The sequence below is a fragment of the Triturus cristatus genome, chromosome 11, assembly GCF_964204655.1.
Source record: "Triturus cristatus chromosome 11, aTriCri1.1, whole genome shotgun sequence".
NCBI classification, from domain to species: Eukaryota; Metazoa; Chordata; class Amphibia; order Caudata; family Salamandridae; genus Triturus; species Triturus cristatus.
In genome coordinates, this window is record NC_140594.1 from 376,341,319 (window position 1) to 376,360,854 (window position 19,536).

Genomic DNA, 19,536 nt, shown 5'->3' on the forward strand with positions numbered 1-19,536 from the left:
GTTGCCCTCCATGTTTCCCACAACCTGAAATCTATTCCTCAACTTCAAAGGTGGCACTTGGCCTATATGCTGGGGGACTGGCATACCCCTGTTTCTAGGGACTATATTCCTGCATCAAGCTAGCATATGCTTCAAAACTGAAGGATAGGAAAAAACCTAGCAGAACCACTTGAATACCTGAACCCGACCCCTCCTTCAAAGAGCTACCAAAAATTAATCATCTCACCATTTCCAGCCGTTTCAAATTTAACACGATGCAATCCCCTTCAAACTATTTCTGGCCAAAACCCAGCCAGGCCACTCGCCTGGCCATGATGATGTTCCCACAGTCACATCCAAATAAAACCCCCCTTTGATGAGCACCAATGTGAGGCTTTTTGAATAAGTTCGCTTGTGGTCTCCTCTGCCCCTGCAGACAGTTTTGGAGCATTCGCAAAAATGGCCACAAAAGGAGTAGAATCTGGACATAGATGGAGTCTATGGACTGACATACCAGTAACTGAAAATGGAGAAGAAGAAAGTAAAATGAAAACAATGGTCTCACTGATCCAGCTCTCTTTGGTCTAAAGAAAGGAGGGTAAAAAAAGAAGGCATTGGGGTAAACTGTAAAATTAAAGCAGATCATGCATTTCCCTAACTCATGCGATTCCTCTTCTTATTGAAGGTGAAGAGTGTAGCCCTGAGCCATTTCCTTTCATTATATGCTGTTAGCCAGACCCCTTTGTAACCTGTGTCCACTATGTCAGCCGAACAGTTAAATAAAGAAAATGTAAACACAATGTATTCACAGTTGTGCTGCTCCTGGTAAACACGGGGGAAAAAGCTAAGAAGCAGCATCAGGAAGAGAATGACAAGAATCACCTGGAAGTGGAACCTGGGTGGCATCTTCTGAAAAAGACATCAGTACAGAGGTGCTTGAAGAGAGGTATATGCATTTAAAGAGGAATTTCCAATTTCAGTGAAATTAGACATTGATACCATTAACAGGTACGTGGAGCCTACATTAACAAGGAACCATGCACTGTGTGAATTTGCTCTTAGAACATGGCAACGTGACTGGCAAACTCACTTTGAGGGATCTACAGTCGTTGGAGATGGTATTAAAGAAAGAGGAGGGCTGTGGGGTATTTCTAGAAATAATGTAATTATAACAAGATTAACTTTCTAACATTTTGACAAACTGATTCCACATCAGTTTTTGCTCTTGTTGGTCCGAGTCAGTACTGGCTCGGATCCATCAAGGGGAGTATATTCGAAAAGCTGTTACTATTTTATCATTTCTTTCAATAGCAACAAAATGTTGGCTCTGGTTGGGGAACTGGTACAACAAGCTGTCGGAGATGCAACGCTATCAGATCCCTTCAGACCTTCCTCCAAGACTACCACATGATCACATTAATTGGCCTGATTTCTGGTAGAAAAGCCATCGTTCTACAAGTTTGGGATTTATTTTAAGCAGAGAAACTGCACTGGCAGTTCTAAAATTATTAAAAATGACCCTGATCTTGTATCTCGAAACAACAGCCGTGACTGTGGAAGTATATGTCTCACCTAGCTACACTGCCAGTTAGATGCAGCTAAGAACCTTTACTATGGGCCATGTTTCAGAAGTGCTGTCTCTACATGTGGTCCAAGCAGACCTCTCACAGGAATTGTCAAGCACCCCCACATGCTCAGTTCTCCGCATCACTCCTTGGCAAGGAAACAAGGACAAGCACTGCAGACCGTGGTACATGCTCTTCTACAATTAGAGTGTATTAATACTTAGGCCCTGGGCAACCAATGGTAAACAATGGTGTTCACCCAGGACACTGCCCAGTAACCACCATCCACCCCACATAAAGCCATCTCCAAGGTCCTCACAAACTATGCTAGCCTGAAGTCTTGGGGCAGCACTGAGAGTTATCAGTGTACAAAGACAGTGCTCTTTCTAACTAATGAAAGTAGGTCAATCATTGAACTGGTGAGAACTTTCACCTATCTTCAATACCACACAGTTATTTTTAAAGCAGCTCTGCAAGAAAAAGTGCTTGTTTAAACAGAGTTTCAGATCTAGGACCAGGCAACAGAAAGGGTAATGTGGCAGAGTCACGCATCCTACATCCCGGGTGGAGAACACAGAGGGGGGATGATAGGATAATTGTCTGCTTACCTGGAATTTTCCAACTCTAGCTACAAGTCTTCTGGCTACCCTAGACTGGACTTGTTTGCATTGAAATCTCAGACAATCTGGTTCACTTTTGGGGATCTGCATGATTGGGGTACAGAGGAAAAACTGATATCTGCTTCTTGTCTTTTACTCAGTTCCTCTGGTTTCTATTGAAGAGCAAGAGCATGAGACACTGGTTATCCTAGTGGTTCCTTTTGTGTACAAAGGTCATGGGTTTCCATCGTGCAACAGAAGATGGAGAATGATACTAACCACTATCATGGTATCCTTGGAGATGGCTGGTTGGTCTAAACAAAACCCTGCTGAGGATACAACCAACTTTCGCACTTCTCAGCCGCTTGTTCTGCAGAGAAGGAGTAGGTCAGCAGAGTTAGCAGCTTTGTTATAATATGCATGCCTATAGGCAACAATCAAATCATTTCCTATTTTGGAAGATTCTTATGTTGAAGTTTATCCAAAGACCTGGCATCCTCACAGGGTATTGGAGTGTTTTCTGTTAGTATTAGACTGGAACCAGGGAGATAAAGCATCTACATTACTGATGAGTTTCGAACTTTCCCAACAAACAATTGGGCCCCACTCCATCTTGAAGCTTTCCATTTTCCAGTAACGCATCAGAGTCTAGTGTATTCAAACAAGTACACTAGGTACCACTTGCGTTACCAGCAAAAGGACTATTCCTTGGGCTGATCGCTTCTCACAGGCAGTGGGGACTCTGCATTCAAGGACCCTTTCATCACCATTCTTTCTGAATGTCTGGTACATTGGACTTTGATTTTCTTCTCCAGGTATCAAAGCCATGACTGTCTCTTGTCTATTTGGAGAACAGTCCCCAATGGAGGTGTATCCACCACATACTCTAGATGCTGGTAGGGCAGTCAGGATAGATCTCGAAAGCACATCCAACTTTCAAGTTTCCAATTCACTACTCCACCTCTGGGTCTAAGTATTTAGAGCCCTAAACTATCATCTTAAACAGGCGGATCAAATTGTCATTCCACCACTGGCCAAGATACATGATTTGAGAATGGCTGTCACCTAACCTTCAAGTAAAAGGAGTGGATATGACATCATCTAGAATTTCCCCCCCACCCTTTAGCACCCACTACAAACTTCAGATTAGAACTGCAATTCTGAAGTGGAAATGTCTGTACTTTGACATTGTTAATGAATCTTTGTGGTATATGATGGCTTCTAAGGCTTGAGAGGTCTTCTCTGTTATGGACCACAAAGGGAAAGAGACAATGGAGGATAATTTAATAGTACTCTTCATTATATTAGTTCCTAACACTTTCTAGTCAGTCTTGCTGCCTTCCCTCTAGCTTGGTGGTGGTGACGGATTTAGTTTTGGGGATACCAATAGTGTTTGGACAATGTAATTTGATTGGTAGGTATGGCCACTCCTAAGTACAGTTGAACTTTTTTTAATTCATTTATTTGACAGTAACTCAGTGCTGTCTATTAGGATACATCACCCTCATAGATAGGAGCTTAAAGAGGAAGAGTAGGACTCTGTGTAAGAGAGATTACAAACTCAGACTCACATATTACTGTCCTGCTGGCGCTGTGGAGTAACAAATAACATACGGGTGGGACGCGCATTGCTAGCATCAGGGTGGGAGCTCCAGGGCTTGGCATAGCTGTGGTCTAGGAAGACCAGGTCCAGTTCCCGCTCATGCACAGAGAGCTGAAACAGCAACGATGTCCCCATTCTCCTCGCTGAGGTTTGGAAGTCTCTTTCCCCTCCTCGGTACGACATCATGGCGTCAGGTACAGTTGGACTTCAGATCCTAAAAGGGCGCATCAGCAAGATCTTCATAATCAATACCTGCAGAGACAATATAAGACATAGGAATATCAGCCTCAGAAAAGAAGACAGATGAACACCTAGTATAATGAAAGTCATTGTGATCAGCAGGCATGTCTATTTTTTTTTTTTTTGGAGGGGGGATTTTAATCATAGGTCGGAAACATTTGTCACAACTAGAAGAAATAATCATTTCATCACTGCACAATTATACATTACACAATGATATATCTCTGGGTCATCTAAACCATGTACATTTCACAATCTTATCCCAGGCATCCAAACCACCATTTTCTCAGATCTATAACCTTATCCCACTCGCCACATCCTCTGTACCTTTTCATCCGTGAGTGTTTTTTTCATGTGCTGTTCATCAGCCAAAGTTCATCCCAACAGATCAGCTTGCAGCATTCGAAGAAGGCCAGACTTACACTCATGTCCCAGGACTATGGCAATCCGTCCAACTATGCAGCAGTTTTTCAAAGCAGAGCCATGTAGGAAAGTGCCACTTTTTGCCTAATGTTGATGATCTTTGATCAAGTGTGACCTGGGTTCCTGCCAACCAGGTACTAGGGCCTATGTTCTTTCCGTAAAGCTGTACTGTATACCCTAAAATGTAAGTCTCTTAAAAAAGGTACCCTAGGTACTACGGGCCATGTGACCAGATAAGGCCTCTAAAGCATGCAGCCCCTTACTGTGCCACCCTTAGAAGACAGACAGACACACACACACACACACACACACACACACACACACACACACACACACACACACACACACACACACACACACACACACACACACACACACACACACACACACACACACACACACACACACACACACACACACACACACACACACACACACACACACACACACACACACACACACACACACACACACACACACACACACACACACACACACACACACACACACATTGGTAAAGAGAAAAGTGAAGAGTCAACATGGCACACATCCCTGTGTGCCATGCATACAACCCACGGTCCATGGCATAGGTCGGCCACCCCTCTAGCTGGGTGTACTATACCACTGGTGAGGATACAGGTGCATGAGCCCTGTAGCCCTACAGTGTCTAAGTCTGTTTTTAGACATTGTAAGTGCAGTAAAGCCATAAAGACTATGTGGTCTGGGAGTTCGTGGAACGCCTACTTGACATAGAGTAAGGCAACGCAGCGACTTGCACTACTTTGTCTTACTCCATATCTATGAGGCCATGAAAAGCCACGCAGGGTGATTTTGCGCCGCCTCATAGATATGACTGAGACGCTTGTGCCACCGGAGCTTAAAAAAAATGACGCTCCCGCTGCGCAAGCCTCTCATAAATCAGCCCCAAAATATTTTGTTAGTTCTTTAGGTCTTTCACCATCTGGTAGCTACATATAAAATAATGGGTAGCTTAAATGAAAAATACATTTTAAAAAGTTGTTACTCAGAAGGAAATGCAGTGTAGTACATTATGAAACCTCTATTGGTTAATGCACTGAAGAGGTCTGTGTGTAACCAGAGAGCCACAGAATTAAATTTGGTTGGTGCAGTGGCTTGTGTATTTTTAGGGCCACGAGGTCACATCCTGTGACAGAAAACACCGTGAATGTGTAAGTCATTATTTTATGCTAGCATTACACACATTATAAGATAGGTGGCTACAAACTGTGCAAATTGTTTTAGGATAAAAAAGGAGCTTCCAAAATTTAGATTTTACATGATCATAAGGAATGCAAATTCTTTTCTTTTTTGCATAACTGTACCTTCAACACCTCCTCAGGGGTACAGCGCTTTGTAAATACAATTACGATTAAAAGCAAGCACTTCACATCCCAGTTGTTAACTCTTAGTACTACCACAAAAAAAAAAAAAATCTTTGCCATCACAATGCTTGGAGTGAATCGAGCAATTAAAGCCAAAACTGCTCCCAAGCACCCTTTATGTTTGCAGAGTAACTCATAGCGCAGGTTTGCATTTCAGTGCTACGAAGGATTGTCTTACCCGTCTGCCGGGCCTCCTCATTTCACAGCACAGAAGCCTCAATTAACTTAAGCTAAAGCTTTTTAAGGATCAGAATGAAGTGTCCCAGATGGTTGTCATTTTTCCAAAAGGAAGAGCACATGTTCTGATTCCAGGCCGAATTGAGACCTGGAAATGCGTGACCCCCTTACCAAGAATCCATGGCCCCCCTGGGGGTCGCGCCCTGCAGATTGAATACCACTGCCCTAGAGGGGATCCGGGCGCTATGGTCTCAGTCGAAAAGTCAGGTCTTGAGTCACCTTCTGAATGGCGCGATGGGAGATATTCGTAAGTGGAGGGGTAGGTTGTTTCAGGCCCTGGTTGCAATGTAGGAGAAGGAATGACCTCCACTGTGGTTTCGGCAGAAGAGGGGGTTGTGGTGGGGGAGGGGGGAGAGGGGGGGGAGAGAGTTTGCAAGGGGTAGGTAGGCGGAGCACAGGTGTTTGGCGAGCTGGTGGAAGTTCAGGCGGTGGTTGATGTATGCTGGTCTCTGGTCATGAAGGGCTTTGTAGGAAAGAGTCAACATCTTGAACTGGAATCTCTTCTAAAAGAGACAGTGGAGGTTCCAGAGGCGGAAGGAGTGATGCGGGTCAGTTTGGGAAGGTTGAGGAGGAGTCCAGCTGCTTTGTTCTGTAGAGTCTGGAGTCTCGTGAGGGGTTGGATGGTGATTCCAGCATAAAGCATGTTTCCATAGTCTAAGACTGTGTTTTTTTGGTGTTGATGGTTATCCATCTGAAGATTTTCCAGAGCATGCGTAGGGTGAAGAAGCAGGCACAGTAGACTGTGGGCTTAATGATGAGTTTGTTGTCCGGGATGATTCAGAGGTTCCGGGGTTGGTTGGTTGGTGTGGGTCAGAGTTAGAGGGAGTCCACCAGGTGTCATCCCACGGGGAGGTGCTCTTCCTGAAAAACAGCCCTTCTGTCTTGCCCGTGTTGAGCTTCAAGCAGTTGGTGCTCATTTAGTCGGCGACACTTGTCATGGCTTTGAGGAAGTTTGTTCTGGTGGTGGAGGGGTCTTCAGTGAGCGGGAGGATGAGTTTGGTGTCATCTGCGTAGGACATGATGATGTTGAGTCTGCGGGTTATGACTATGTCGGCCAAGGGTGTCATGTAGGTGTTGAAAGTGGTGGGGCTGAAGGATGATCGTTGGGGTACATCGCAAAGAATGCTCTTTGGTTCCGAGGTGAAGGATGGTAGGCGGATTCTCTGGGTTTGTCCTGTAAGGAAGGATGCGATCCATTTGAGGGTGTCCACCTGGACGGTGATTTGGAGGAGTCTTTTAATGAGAACGTGGTGGGATATGGTGTTGAATGCTACTGAGAGGTCAAGGAGGATAAGCGCCATCGTTTCTACATGGTCGAGGACACTTCTGATGTCGGTGGCGGCGATCAGAGTGATCTCGGTGCTGTGGTTGGCCAGTGGGTTGGGGATCAAAGTTGCTGTACATGGTGGATATCTAGTTGAGGAAGTAGTTCGATAGGATGTCACAGAGTTATTGGGTGGGATGGACTGTGTTTTCCGTGGCTGATGGGCAGGTTAACTCTCTGACAATGCCGAGTTCCTTACTGTGGTTGCCGCTTTCTTCGATAAGGTCTGTCAGGGCATCTTTTTTTGTGTCCTTGATGCGTTAGTGCTATATGTTGAGGGCTGACTTGAAGGCAGCTCGGTCTGTGTGGTCTCTGGTGGTGCGCAATCGTCTTTCTAGTCGTTTGCAGTTACGTTTGATGGTCCCGATTTCTGGTGTACCACCTGGCATGTGGTGTGCATCTGCTTGTTTTGGCTGGCTTCATGGGGCGACTGTTGGCGCAGTTGGTGGGGATCCAGGTGGAGTTTTGGATGGCCTGTTCCAGGTTTGTTGCAGTTTCAGGTAGGTGGGTGTTGGAGGCATCCGTCCACTGGGTCTCAGTCACTTAGTTCCATCTGCAGTTGGAGGAGCTTGGGCCTGGTGGTGGTGCTCAGGGAACCTGTGATGTTGAAGTGGACGATGGCATGGTCAGTCCAGGTGAGATCGATGACATGGCTGTATTTGACTCGGTCGCTCTATGTGAAGATCTGGTCCAGCGTATGTCCTACGTTGTGTGTGGGGTTGGTGACCAGTTGGGTGAAGCCGATGTTGCTCATGTTTTCTACGAGGGTGGTGGAGTTGGGGTCATCGAGGTGGAAGTTTATGTCACCGAGGAAGATGCAGTGCTTGGGGTTGACAGCTCGAGGGACTAGAAATTCGGAGATGGCATTGCAGAAGCTGGGTCGTGGTCCTGGGGGTCAGTAGGCAAGGGGGCCTCCGATGATCATCCTGGCGTCGGTTTGGAGTTGGAAGTTGAGGTGTTCCATGATCGATGTGATTTCGTCTTTAGTGGTGGTGCAGCAGAGGGTTTCCTTGTGGATGATGGCAATGCCTCTTCCCTGTTTGTTGTTGAAGTGTTGTTGAAGTCGCGATGTATCATCTTGTAGCCGTCGGGCACTGCGGTTGCAATGTCGGGGTTTGAAGAGGGGTTGAGCCAGGCCTATGTGATGGCCACGTCGGGGATAAGGTTTTTTTATGGTGTCCAATCCGCTCTAACCACACATCACACCGCATAGTACCAATTATATCCTCACATCTTTCAGGAGGCATGCATCCCCCTAAAGAACCAGTAATTTAACTTTAAAACTCACCTGGTTCTAACTCTCCTTTAACTCACCCATGTCTCTAAATGCCCCATTATCCCCGATGCTCCTTCCCGATGCTCCTTCACATTACTCCGCTCTTCACCAATCCATAAACTCCCACACCTCAGCCCTCCGACCTGCCTCCTGTTTCATGCCTATGAGTTGCTCCTGGCCTGGCCGTTACACCCAAAGTATTACTGTCCGACAGAATCACCGCAGGGATGTGGAATTCCTATGGTCCAACACCCAGGACATATTGTTTGGGGTCAAGGGCAACAAGTTTTCATGTGTATTTTGTCCTTGGGACAAGTAGGCCCAAACCCCCTACAGCACAAACCCTTTGACTGCCAGATTACAATGCCACATTATGAATCAGGCATGGGCATTGTCTGCAGTTAAGGTAATATGTGTGTCCCATGTGTTAATGCTGTTCAAACTTGTATTTATGGTTCATTAATACAAAGTCTTTATTATTAGGTTGAGTGCTCTAAGTAAATGTTGTAAGCTCAGACTGAATTACGGATTGTGGTTCCAGTATAAAAATGTGTACACATTTTCAATTTTTTAGCAATGTGAGGCTATGTATAACGCTCCCAGAATGCTCTATGATTAGATGCAAATATTTGAAGAAGCTTGAAAGCAAGATTGAGGATTCTTTGCTTTCAATATAAAATGTTCACAAAAAAGTGCGAAATAATTTCACAAAACTGCTGTAAAATATAAGGTACCTTTTCTTTGCAACATCGCTTAGTAAAATGTGTTGATGTATGCTAGTATTTCCCATAAATATTCATAATGGAAAATCAGTGTCACCAGTTTTAATATGATTAAGGGAAACATAAAAATAAAGAAGCATTGGTAAAGCCAGAAGGTCTGAAATTGTTGGTCAGCCTTTTGGTTTTGTCAATGCGTGACTTGTTTTGGCATGGCTTTTGTAAAACCTTATTGGTATGGGAGCTGCCGGGCCCTCACCATTATAACAAACATTGGCAAAAGTAAAAATTATTTTGGTCTCAAAAAGCACACATTCCGGCTTCCAGCCTTGCATCTCTATTATCAAGCATCCCAATTGATAGCTATTAATAGGTGGGTATTCAGCCCCCATGATAACCCAAACTTCAGAACGGACCAGTGGCTCATGGGGAGGGGCAGCTACAACAGGGCGCTGTATTTCAACCCACGCAGGCTTTGCCTAACCGGCCCCACTGCTTGCACGGTCGAAACTTCGCATGCGGTTACCAAACGACTGGGCTGGAATAAGTGTCTCACAAAGGCAACACCGTTATGGGAACCTGACATATTGGGACAACTCAGGAGATGTCCGGGGTTCGACAAGTGGGATACTATTGGGATATCGACGGTGGGGGACATCTGGGGGAAGGGGAAATTAGCTACATTCACGGAGCTTCAGACAAAGTACCAATTGGCCCAAACTGAGATCTTCAGGTACCTACAGATCAGTCATGCCGTATCGGCGGCTTTGCCAAAAGATGCCCCCCTTCCAGACTTCTCCCCTCTGGAGGATCCGCTATTACTGGATCCCATGGATCAGAAGGCCATTTCACTTACATACAAGAAATTGGTTAACAATCGTGCAGATCCAATTCAAAAGTTGAGGACTAGCTGGGAGAAAGACTTGGGGCACATAGAAGATGAGGACTGGCGGGACGCTCTGGCCTCCCCTCGTGAAGTGGCCATCCCAATGCGTATGCGACTCCTGCTGCTTAAGTTTCTTCATAGGGTCTACTTCGACGCCAAACTCTTGTTTCAGATAGGCAGACGTCCCGACCCGCTCTGTCTCGGACATTGCAATCAAGTAAGCACCTTCTTCCACATATTATGGGACTACCCACGCATTCAGGACTACTGGGTGAGGATTGCCCGTCAACTGGCGAGAGTCTGCGGCAAACCCCTGCCGCCATCTCCTCACTTATGTCTGCTTAATATTTGGGGGCCGACTGATCTCTCTCAGGCTAAGCAGACTTGGGCCTCGATGAGATTCGCCATCGCGAAACGAAACATCGCACAAAAATGGGGGGGGGGGGGGGGGGTTGGAGGCGGTCCCGATTCAGGGTGCTTGGGCATGGGATATGGATATGGAATGATTGCCGAAAAATCGGTCTTTAAGGGTCGAGGTTGCCACAAAAAATGGGACCACAAATGGGGAAAGTGGAATAAATACAGGGGGAACGAACCGAACAGATGGCCCGGCTGATGGCAGAGGTGGAGGCTTCTCCTCCACATAATGAGTATTGTAATGGCCCTCCTCTGTATTGTGTCATGTTTAATGCTTGTTGGGGCTTGACATATCTCCTGGGATGTGTAAAAGCTAGTGGTGTTTTCTATATGTCATGTGCTGATACCAAGTTGTTTGTTGGATAAAAATAAAATGTTTTTTAAAAACATTTTTTTAAAAGCACACATTCCCACAGTAGTTCCTGACAGAACAAAACGACTGTGTGTCGATATGCTCCTTGTGAAATAACAGAATGCTGTCACTCACAGTGAAGCTAGCCTATATAGAGAGAGAGAGAGAGAGAGAGAGAGAGAGAGAGAGAGAGAGAGAGAGAGAGAGAGAGAGAGAGAATTTTAATGAACACAAAAGGTCATGGTTAATGCCAAACCTAATTTGGGGCTCAATTATTAAATAGAGTCTCAAAAGGGCACCCATGTCCTTGCATCAGGTGCAGATATACAGCTTTCAGGAATTTACAAGACTTTACAGAAAGAGGCCAAGAAATAGTACTCTTAGAAAATATTTGTGAACTGCATTTTAGCATGAGTAAATATGCAGGTGTAGATTTGCTCATGCGAAAATCTGAGTGTTTGCAAGTTCACTTTCCCTCCAACCACTTTTTTCCCCGAACACCGAAGACGTTTTATGCATTGAATTGTCAGGAGTAAATTTCCAACCTTTCTCAGTATGGAAAAGATTAGGGAAGAGTTGGTGACAACCCTTAAAACATGCAAGTTAGTAGGTTTGCACAGTCTCAAAAGGGCATTCCAAACCTGTAACAGCTGGTTACCATTACCTTCGGCCCCAGTATGTAGATCTGTGGAAACGTGGCAACATAAGGAAATTGCTAGCATTCAAACTCTACTATGGAAGGAGCCCTGGCATAATCAGAGAGGCTATTTCAGAGCTCTTATATGATGAGGTTGCTGCCATAATTTGTCACCATATTACATGGCACAAGTGGATTTTGTTACAGGACAAGTAGATTTATGAAGAAACCTGCCCCATGGACAAGTAAATATTTTATTAAATTCCACACCCCTGTCACCATCAATGATCTTTTCCTGAGTTCACACACATTCTGTGGGAGAATAATGTAAAATAGCTAATTGCACAGATTACCACCTCAAAACTCTATGATGCAAGGTTTCACAGATTACCCTTTCTACTCTTACCATCAAACAATGAGCCTGGAACTAAGGTTTCACAACATCTACTGTCTACCAGGTCATAGCCCTCTCTTCCTTGAGTACTTGAATGACCTCATTACTTGAATGACTCCTGATTGTTCTACAAATATTTTCTGCCCATGACTAATATCTTATGGAATATCCCAAAAATATCTTCTGAAATCCAATCTTGTGTCCCTAAAAGCCAGTCCACATGCAATAGATAGCCCTGTCAAGGGGGCAGAAAGAATATAGATAAACCTGCCCAACCTACATCGCTTTTTAATCATCAGTCAATCCAGGAAAAATAAGAAATAACTTCATTCAAAGTCATATCAAATAAATTTAATTTTTAATTTATATATTTCTAAAACATTTATATTAACAAGCAATGGCATAGCCAATAGGTCTCGCCTTTGGGACCTTATAAGTATTTAGTTATGCAGCACAATATCCTTGGTGCAACAACATCAATTGTTGCATGGATAAACACTTAAAAGGTCCCAAAGGCGAGACCTATTGGCTATGCCAATGCTTGTTTAAGATAGAGATGCCAGCAGCAATGGGCTGCCTGACCCTCCACAAATAAATACATTTAATCTTTTTTTTTTTTTTTAAGATAGTGGGTGTCAGGGGTAACATAGGAGTAGGTTCGGAAACAATACGTAGGGGTAGGAGAAAAGCAGAACATGAGAGCCAGCAACAAAGCAGCCAGGGGAACAGCAAACTGGCACAAAAAAAAGCAACATGGAGTACCGGTGAGGGAGTAAATTTGGCATGGTAGAAGCACACAAGAGAGCTTGCAACTCAAGGGAGATAGCAGCACAGAGTGCAGGGCAGGTATTTGTCAGTGGGAGAAGCACAAGAGGGAGGTAGCTGGAAAATACATGCACTTTCTTGGAGTGCTTAAGCTTAGTTCTCTAAAAGTGATCAGTGGAAGGATAGAAGCCAGCAAATTAGAAATATAGTAAAAAGGTTATGCTACAGGAAATGGACACGACCCTCAAGCTGGGCAATGAAAGCCATTGAATAAGAAGCAAACAATTAAGAGTGACAATAAAGCCAATGATAAGCTATGGGCGGGCTGTAAGCCCTGTAAATTCTTGGTAAACCCACACTAAGTCTTTTGCAATTATAACAACTGGGCCAAATGGTTGGCTCGACTTAACAACTGAAAGCGATATAGCCGGTCGCTGGTATTAAAGGACAGCAAAAGGGAACCATCGAAAGAGATAGTGGCTCTTCTGTAAAGACAAGAGAGGCTTTTGGGAAGCTGGATCCTCATTTTGAGTTTTATTTTTTTGAATTTGTACAAGAAAGCAAATGGGTATTCAAAACAGACTATTGATGGGTTAAATAAAAGTTAAAAATTAATCTGTTAAAAAAGTATTGGCAAAGTCAATTGCTCAAGCATTGGCCGTCTGCCTTTAGGGTTTGCAATACTTTTTAGGTCTTGCGTGGCAGCGCATGCGCTGCGCGCCTCGCGAGGCTTATTGTTGACAAGGACTTTCAGAAGAGGGCTTTAAGTCCCGCCCGTCATTTCCATTGGCTGGCGTCACCGTTTATGCTAAACGGTGGCCTGCCATTGGAAAGGAGGGTTTTCTGTAGATGCCCTTTCGCCTCAGAGACGGACTCGGTGGCCTGCTTTGCGTGTGTCGCAAAACACTTTCTTATCTTTATGGGGCCATGTGTTTAAACACATGGCCCTATAAAGACAAGTGCGCGGTCCTCTTTCACTTTTGGGACCGTGCTTTTGTTTTTAATTATAATGTTGGTATGCGCTGTACTTAACATACCGCCTGACGAGATCCCTGGCACTTAATTTTTTAACAAATTAATCAATGGGTGTAATATCGTTTCACAAGCCCCGTCACCACACACTGCACGCATGTACATGTAGCACAGAATTCCCGGGTGCTATAAGTACACCCTGAAGTCAAAATCCTTGCTTTATATCGATTTTACGAGTGGACGATCCCGTCCCACCTGGTGCAAACTCTGGGCGCAGCCAGTATTTTGTGTGGGACAGGCCGTTCAGCGTTACTTGTATCTTGGAGTGTGCCAGATGTTTACTACCAGATTTAAGTTTTATGGACATCACGAATATTGGCCTTTTCATAGATCAGGTTTTTCCCAAATGTACAACTTGAACACAGCAATCCGCCACAAACAAACAATATTTCCTCAAAAGTGTGCTACTTTCTCGCGAGTTCCCTTTAAAAATGCTTTCCTTCCCATTATCAAATCCGGTGAGTGTTAATGATCTTTTCATATCGGAACAAATTAAAAAGGCGCAGCATTTAAAATGTTAACATGATAACCCACAAGCAGAGATCTTTGCAGATTAGGGTCCTTAAACGCAGCATTGGCGAAAATTACTGAAAATCTGCGAGGGAACATTTCTTCTCACATTGACGTTTTACTCTAGGGCAATCCCCATACACGCACCATTCTCTGTTCTTGATCACAGAGCAGTCTTTGGGACTTGTCAAATTAAAGTGGTATTCATCGTGCACCGCCTGCTGTGTTTTTCTGAATGATTACACCACTGTGCGTGTGGATTACCCATACTTTAGAATCCTCGCGAGCGGCAGGAGTAAACAGCTGCGGAATCACTGCCCCCTGCTGACTCACGGCATGCAATCCTACCCGGACCCTCGTATACCACACATGCGCACAGAACATCCTTTCGAGTGGATGACAGTGTAGGCCACACAACTAAAAATACTGCTCCACTGCATCCTGTGGGTTACAGTATTCTGACACTACTAAAATATTTTGTGTTACTGGGGTCTCCAGAGGGCAGACCACCTCTCACAGCTGTTAGTGTACTGTTTCACCTCCGTGCTTTCACCAGGATGTCATTCCGCCTCACACCCCCCTCCCAGAAGACTCTTTCACCAGGATGTCACTCCGCCTCACACCCCCCCTCCCAGAATAAACCTCTTGTAAACACCCCGCGCTCGTCTTCTAGCTTCCCTGTATTTCCCAAACTGCAGCCCCACCGCCATACATCCCTCCCCGGCCAAGATCCCATCTCTATTGCATCTACCTATGGGCCGATTAGCACTGTCTGAGCACAGCCTTTACACACTATCTTCCCGCACAGTGCTACCCTCTTCAGGCACTCTCCAAACACACGTACATCCTGCACACTCTTAATGCATGCCTTGTCCTTCCAATCAGTAACTCCTACACTGTTGACCACTGCACACCACTGCTGGGGCTACCTGCACTGTGCCGACCCATACACACATTTTCTCCCTGCAGTGACTTCCCAGCCGGTGACCCCCAATGCGTTCACTCACACTGCACACATTCTCAGCCTGCAGTGACTTCCCAGCCAGTAACCCCCCTGCATGCACTCACCCTGCACACACTCTCCTTGCAGAGACCTCCTAGCCAGTGATCCCGATGCGTGCACTTACACTACACACATTCTCTGCCTGCAGTGACTTCCTAGCCAGTGACCCTTATGCCGCACTCACCCTGCACACACTTTCCTTGCGGTGACTTCCTAGCTAGTGACCCCCATGCATGCGCTTACCCAGAACACACTCTCCCTGTAGTGAGCTCCTAGCCAGAGACCTCCATGCATGCACTAACCCTGTACACATACTCTGCCTGCAGTGACTTCCTGGTCCGCGACCCCCATGCATGCACTCACTGTGCACGCACTCTCCCTGCAGTGACTTCCTAGCTGGTGAACCCCACGCAACCCCTGCAAACACTCTGCCTGCAGTGATTACCTAGATGGTGACCCCCATGCACACATTCACCCTGCGCACACTTTCCTTGCAGCTACTTCCTAGCCGGTGATCCTCATGCTCGCGCGCACCCTGCATACACACTCCCTGCAGTGACTTTCTAGCTGTGAACCCATGCACACATTCACCTGCCACACACTTTCCTTGCAATAACTTACCAGTTGGTGACCCCCATGTATGCACTCACACTGCACACACTTTCCTAGCATTGACTTCGTAGTCGGTGATCCCCATGCATGCGCTCACTTTGCACACACTCTCTCTGCAGTGACTTCCTAGCCGGTGACCCCCCCATGCAAGCACACACACTCCCTACAGTGACTTCCTAGCTGTGAACCCATGCACGCACTCATCAGGCACACACTTTCCGTGCAATGACTTCTACCTGCACTCACTGTCCCCTCACAATCACGCTGCACACACCTTCACCGAGCAGCCCTCCATTGCTGCACACAGCCCGCCAGCAGACAGTCATTACACGCACTGGTTCACCCTCTCCTTGCTTCCTCATCACCTGCACAGATGCAACCTTCACACAGTGATTCCATACACTCACTATCGCCCGTGCACACATCCACTCTCCCCACAGTGCATGCCCTATTCACACCTCAGCCACACACGTGCGCACACAGTCCCGGTAGACAGGGACTTCCCCCCCCCCCCATACAAACTCACTTCTTTCAAGATCTCACTGACGGCTCACTACCAGACGCGCACCTCTGATCACTCCCCGAGTTACACCTTCAACCAGTCGCACGCTGCCCGGCCTCCCTCCGTGGGGCATCCAATCTCACACCCGAGGAGCGCCCGTTTACACACTTATCACACTATCAGCTCCATCCTTTTGTTGTTATTAGCCGCTGCCATGGCACTCCTCACTCTGGTAATTGCCCCATCCTCACCCTTTTCAATGCCCTCGATGAAGTCTGCAGCGATCCCCTCGTGCACAGCTCCCAGGCACACGTCAGTGCCCTTCTCACACCAGCAATGTCCCCTCTCACCCCTTGCAGGGCATCCCGTGCCCCCTGCAGCCCGTCCCTGAACCCCTTGGTACCCTTCTCACCCCTGAAGTACCGCTTGTCTACTACAGTGCTCTTTCGCTCCCTCTTCAGCACATCTGTTACCCCCACCAGGCCCCCTCTCGCTCGAGCAGTGCATCTTTCACACCACCTGGACTTCTTTCTCACCTCTAGCAGAGCCCCTCTCACCCTTAGTAGCGCCCCTCTCACCCTTAGTAGCGCCCCTCTCATCCCCAGCAGCACCTCTCACAGCGCCCATCACACCCTTGCAGCGCAGCTCTCACACCAGCTACAGTTCTCTCACTCCTCGCAGCGCCCTCTCACCCTTAGCTGCACCCCTCTCAAGCTTTGGCAACACTTTTTCAGTCTGACACGTATTGGAATGCATATAAATGCCCTAGATTTGCTTTTGACTCAGAACAACATTGCTTTTAAAGTCTGGCCTCAAGGATTTTTTTGTCACCATGTCACTACATAGCACACTAGTTTTCTTTGCACTGGCGTTTTCTGATGTGAACCAAGTTGTTCTCAAATATAAAGCGCTAGATTACTGCTTGCCACAAAAGCATGATGTAAAAATACCATATGTAAAGTAGGATATATTGTTATGGGTGCTCAACGCGGTTAATCATTAGACTGGAATTAGCTTTAATGGGAGCAGCCACAGCTGCTCTCTGGGATGATTTTGGTATCTTATGCATGCTGCGGGTCCACCTCTTGGGCTATTGGCCTTAGCTGAATGGACAAACCTGATGAGACAATACCTGTCAATATGGTTATCTTGGAGCATGGCCAGTGACGAATAATGCAAAACTTGATGGGGCAGTATGATGCTTGCATTTTCAAAATTATGTACATCGAAGCCATCGCTGTTGCATATTTATCTTATGAAACTAACAACCATTGACAAAGCCAATAGTCCTGGCTTGTAGTAGATGTAATGTTACTTGTTGTATATGGATGGAATAACGAAGCAGCAAAAATACCGGTGCGGCGACACAATATGCCGAGCATGGATTTTCAGTTTGGGTTTTTAAGCCACGCCCTTCATTACATTGACCACGCCCCTCTGGGAGCCCCCACAAGTTTTTTCATTCCACTTAAAGCCCTTTCACCGGTATAGTGACTTCCTGCTGAACAGGGAGAACAAGTTCACTCAGGCCATCATACCTGCCAACTTGAACAACCTGCATCGGCAAAAGGCAATAGGTTTCGCCTATATGAAATCAATTGGGTTTGCGAATTTTTTATTTTTTTTTACATATTGCATAGCAGTTGAGCTTCTGTGAAACATGGCTTACTGTAAAAAAAAACAAGCATTTGCAATGCATTAGGTCTCGCATTTACGCGAGTTTGAGCTATTGACATTGCAAATAACAATGCCTATTGGCATTGTCATTTACAATGCCAATAGCTTTAACTCGTGTAACTGCGAGACCTATTGCATTGCAAATGCTTGTTCCAGTTGTGTTTTCTGTAGTTTTTTTCCATGCAACTTCGGTCTTCTGTAAAGTACATACTATGAACTGAGTCACGGCAGGTGTTTGCATATGTTCAGGTTGTGGGTATATAAGACGGGGCACAATTGGAGCTCTGTGGCTGAGGAGGAAGGCAGTGCGAGTTCTTACAGTGCCCATGAGTGCCTCATAAAAGGGTTCAGACCATGCGCATCCAATCACTGGCCTCTCTACAGAACGCACAGAGGGACGGTCACATACAAAGTTAAAGTTTGTAGATTATTTAACAGCGGGGCTTATCACCCGTGAGAGTATCCAGATGCTGTCCATGGGCCCGGGGAGATTAAGTGATTTGCCCAGAATCACATGAGGTTGCACCGACGCCGAGACTCAAAGCCGGATCCCCAGCTCCCGAGTGGGCAACTCTGGCACCACATCCTAGTACGTGCCAGTTGTTACTGTGTGAAAGTGTGTCAAGGAGATACAGAGCTGGCAAAATATGGACAACACGAAAGCAATAAATGCAATGGTGCCATGGTTGTATGCCTGTGGGAGATGGTGAAGTGGAAAATTTCCAATGGTGTATATTTCAATGATGGCTTTGCAGCTAGTATAAAACACTCCTCCCGTCATAGGTTCACTGTCCGTTTTGGGATATTCATAACAGTAGCAGTTGAGGTGCGCTGTGCACATATTAGAGACGAAATGTGCTCGACGGGATTAAAAACACACGAATGCAAATTTAAATATTCTATCCGCGGAGAGAAGCGCGTGAGATGTCGCTGGTAGCTTCTCTGTTACTGTGGCATCAAAATGAGTCTTGCTGTTCTCAAACTTGGCAGGGCACGCACCTTCTCCCGCACATACTGTGTATGGCCCCCATTGTGTGCTAAGCGCTAAATTCGGATTCCTATACAAATATGTTTATGCACAGGGATCAGAGTTACGAGTAGTGTGATAGTTATAAGACCCGCACAGTTTCCAACTGATACATTCCAGCATTTGAAACGAGTCGACACTTTTCGGGAGCAAAGGCCCGGAAAAAAGGAACAAGCAGGAAGGGGGTGGCAAATGGTGTTCACGGGCGCTTTGATGTCCTCAGTGGCCGCGCGGCTCACTGAGAACATCAAAGCGCCCGCGAAATGTAAGTGATCGCGATCGCGATCACACTTCAAAGCGGCCGTGAGGCAGGCGAAAGTGAAAGCAAACGAGTGCTTTCAGGCCTCCAAACGG

The 19,536-nt window shown here is 46.0% G+C and overlaps 1 protein-coding gene across 8 annotated transcripts in view; it reads right to left on the reverse strand.

Annotated features, from left to right (window-relative positions):
• KANSL3 (KAT8 regulatory NSL complex subunit 3) overlaps positions 1-19,536 on the reverse strand; it is a 596,819-nt gene that overhangs the window by 520,990 nt on the left and 56,293 nt on the right. For all 8 annotated transcript variants that reach the window (XM_085634440.1, XM_085634436.1, XM_085634437.1 and 5 more), the window contains exon 2: positions 3,715-3,998. In XM_085634440.1, the coding sequence (XP_085490566.1) occupies positions 3,715-3,932 (218 nt within the window). In that variant the 5' untranslated portion in view covers positions 3,933-3,998. The remainder of the gene's footprint in view (positions 1-3,714; positions 3,999-19,536) is intronic.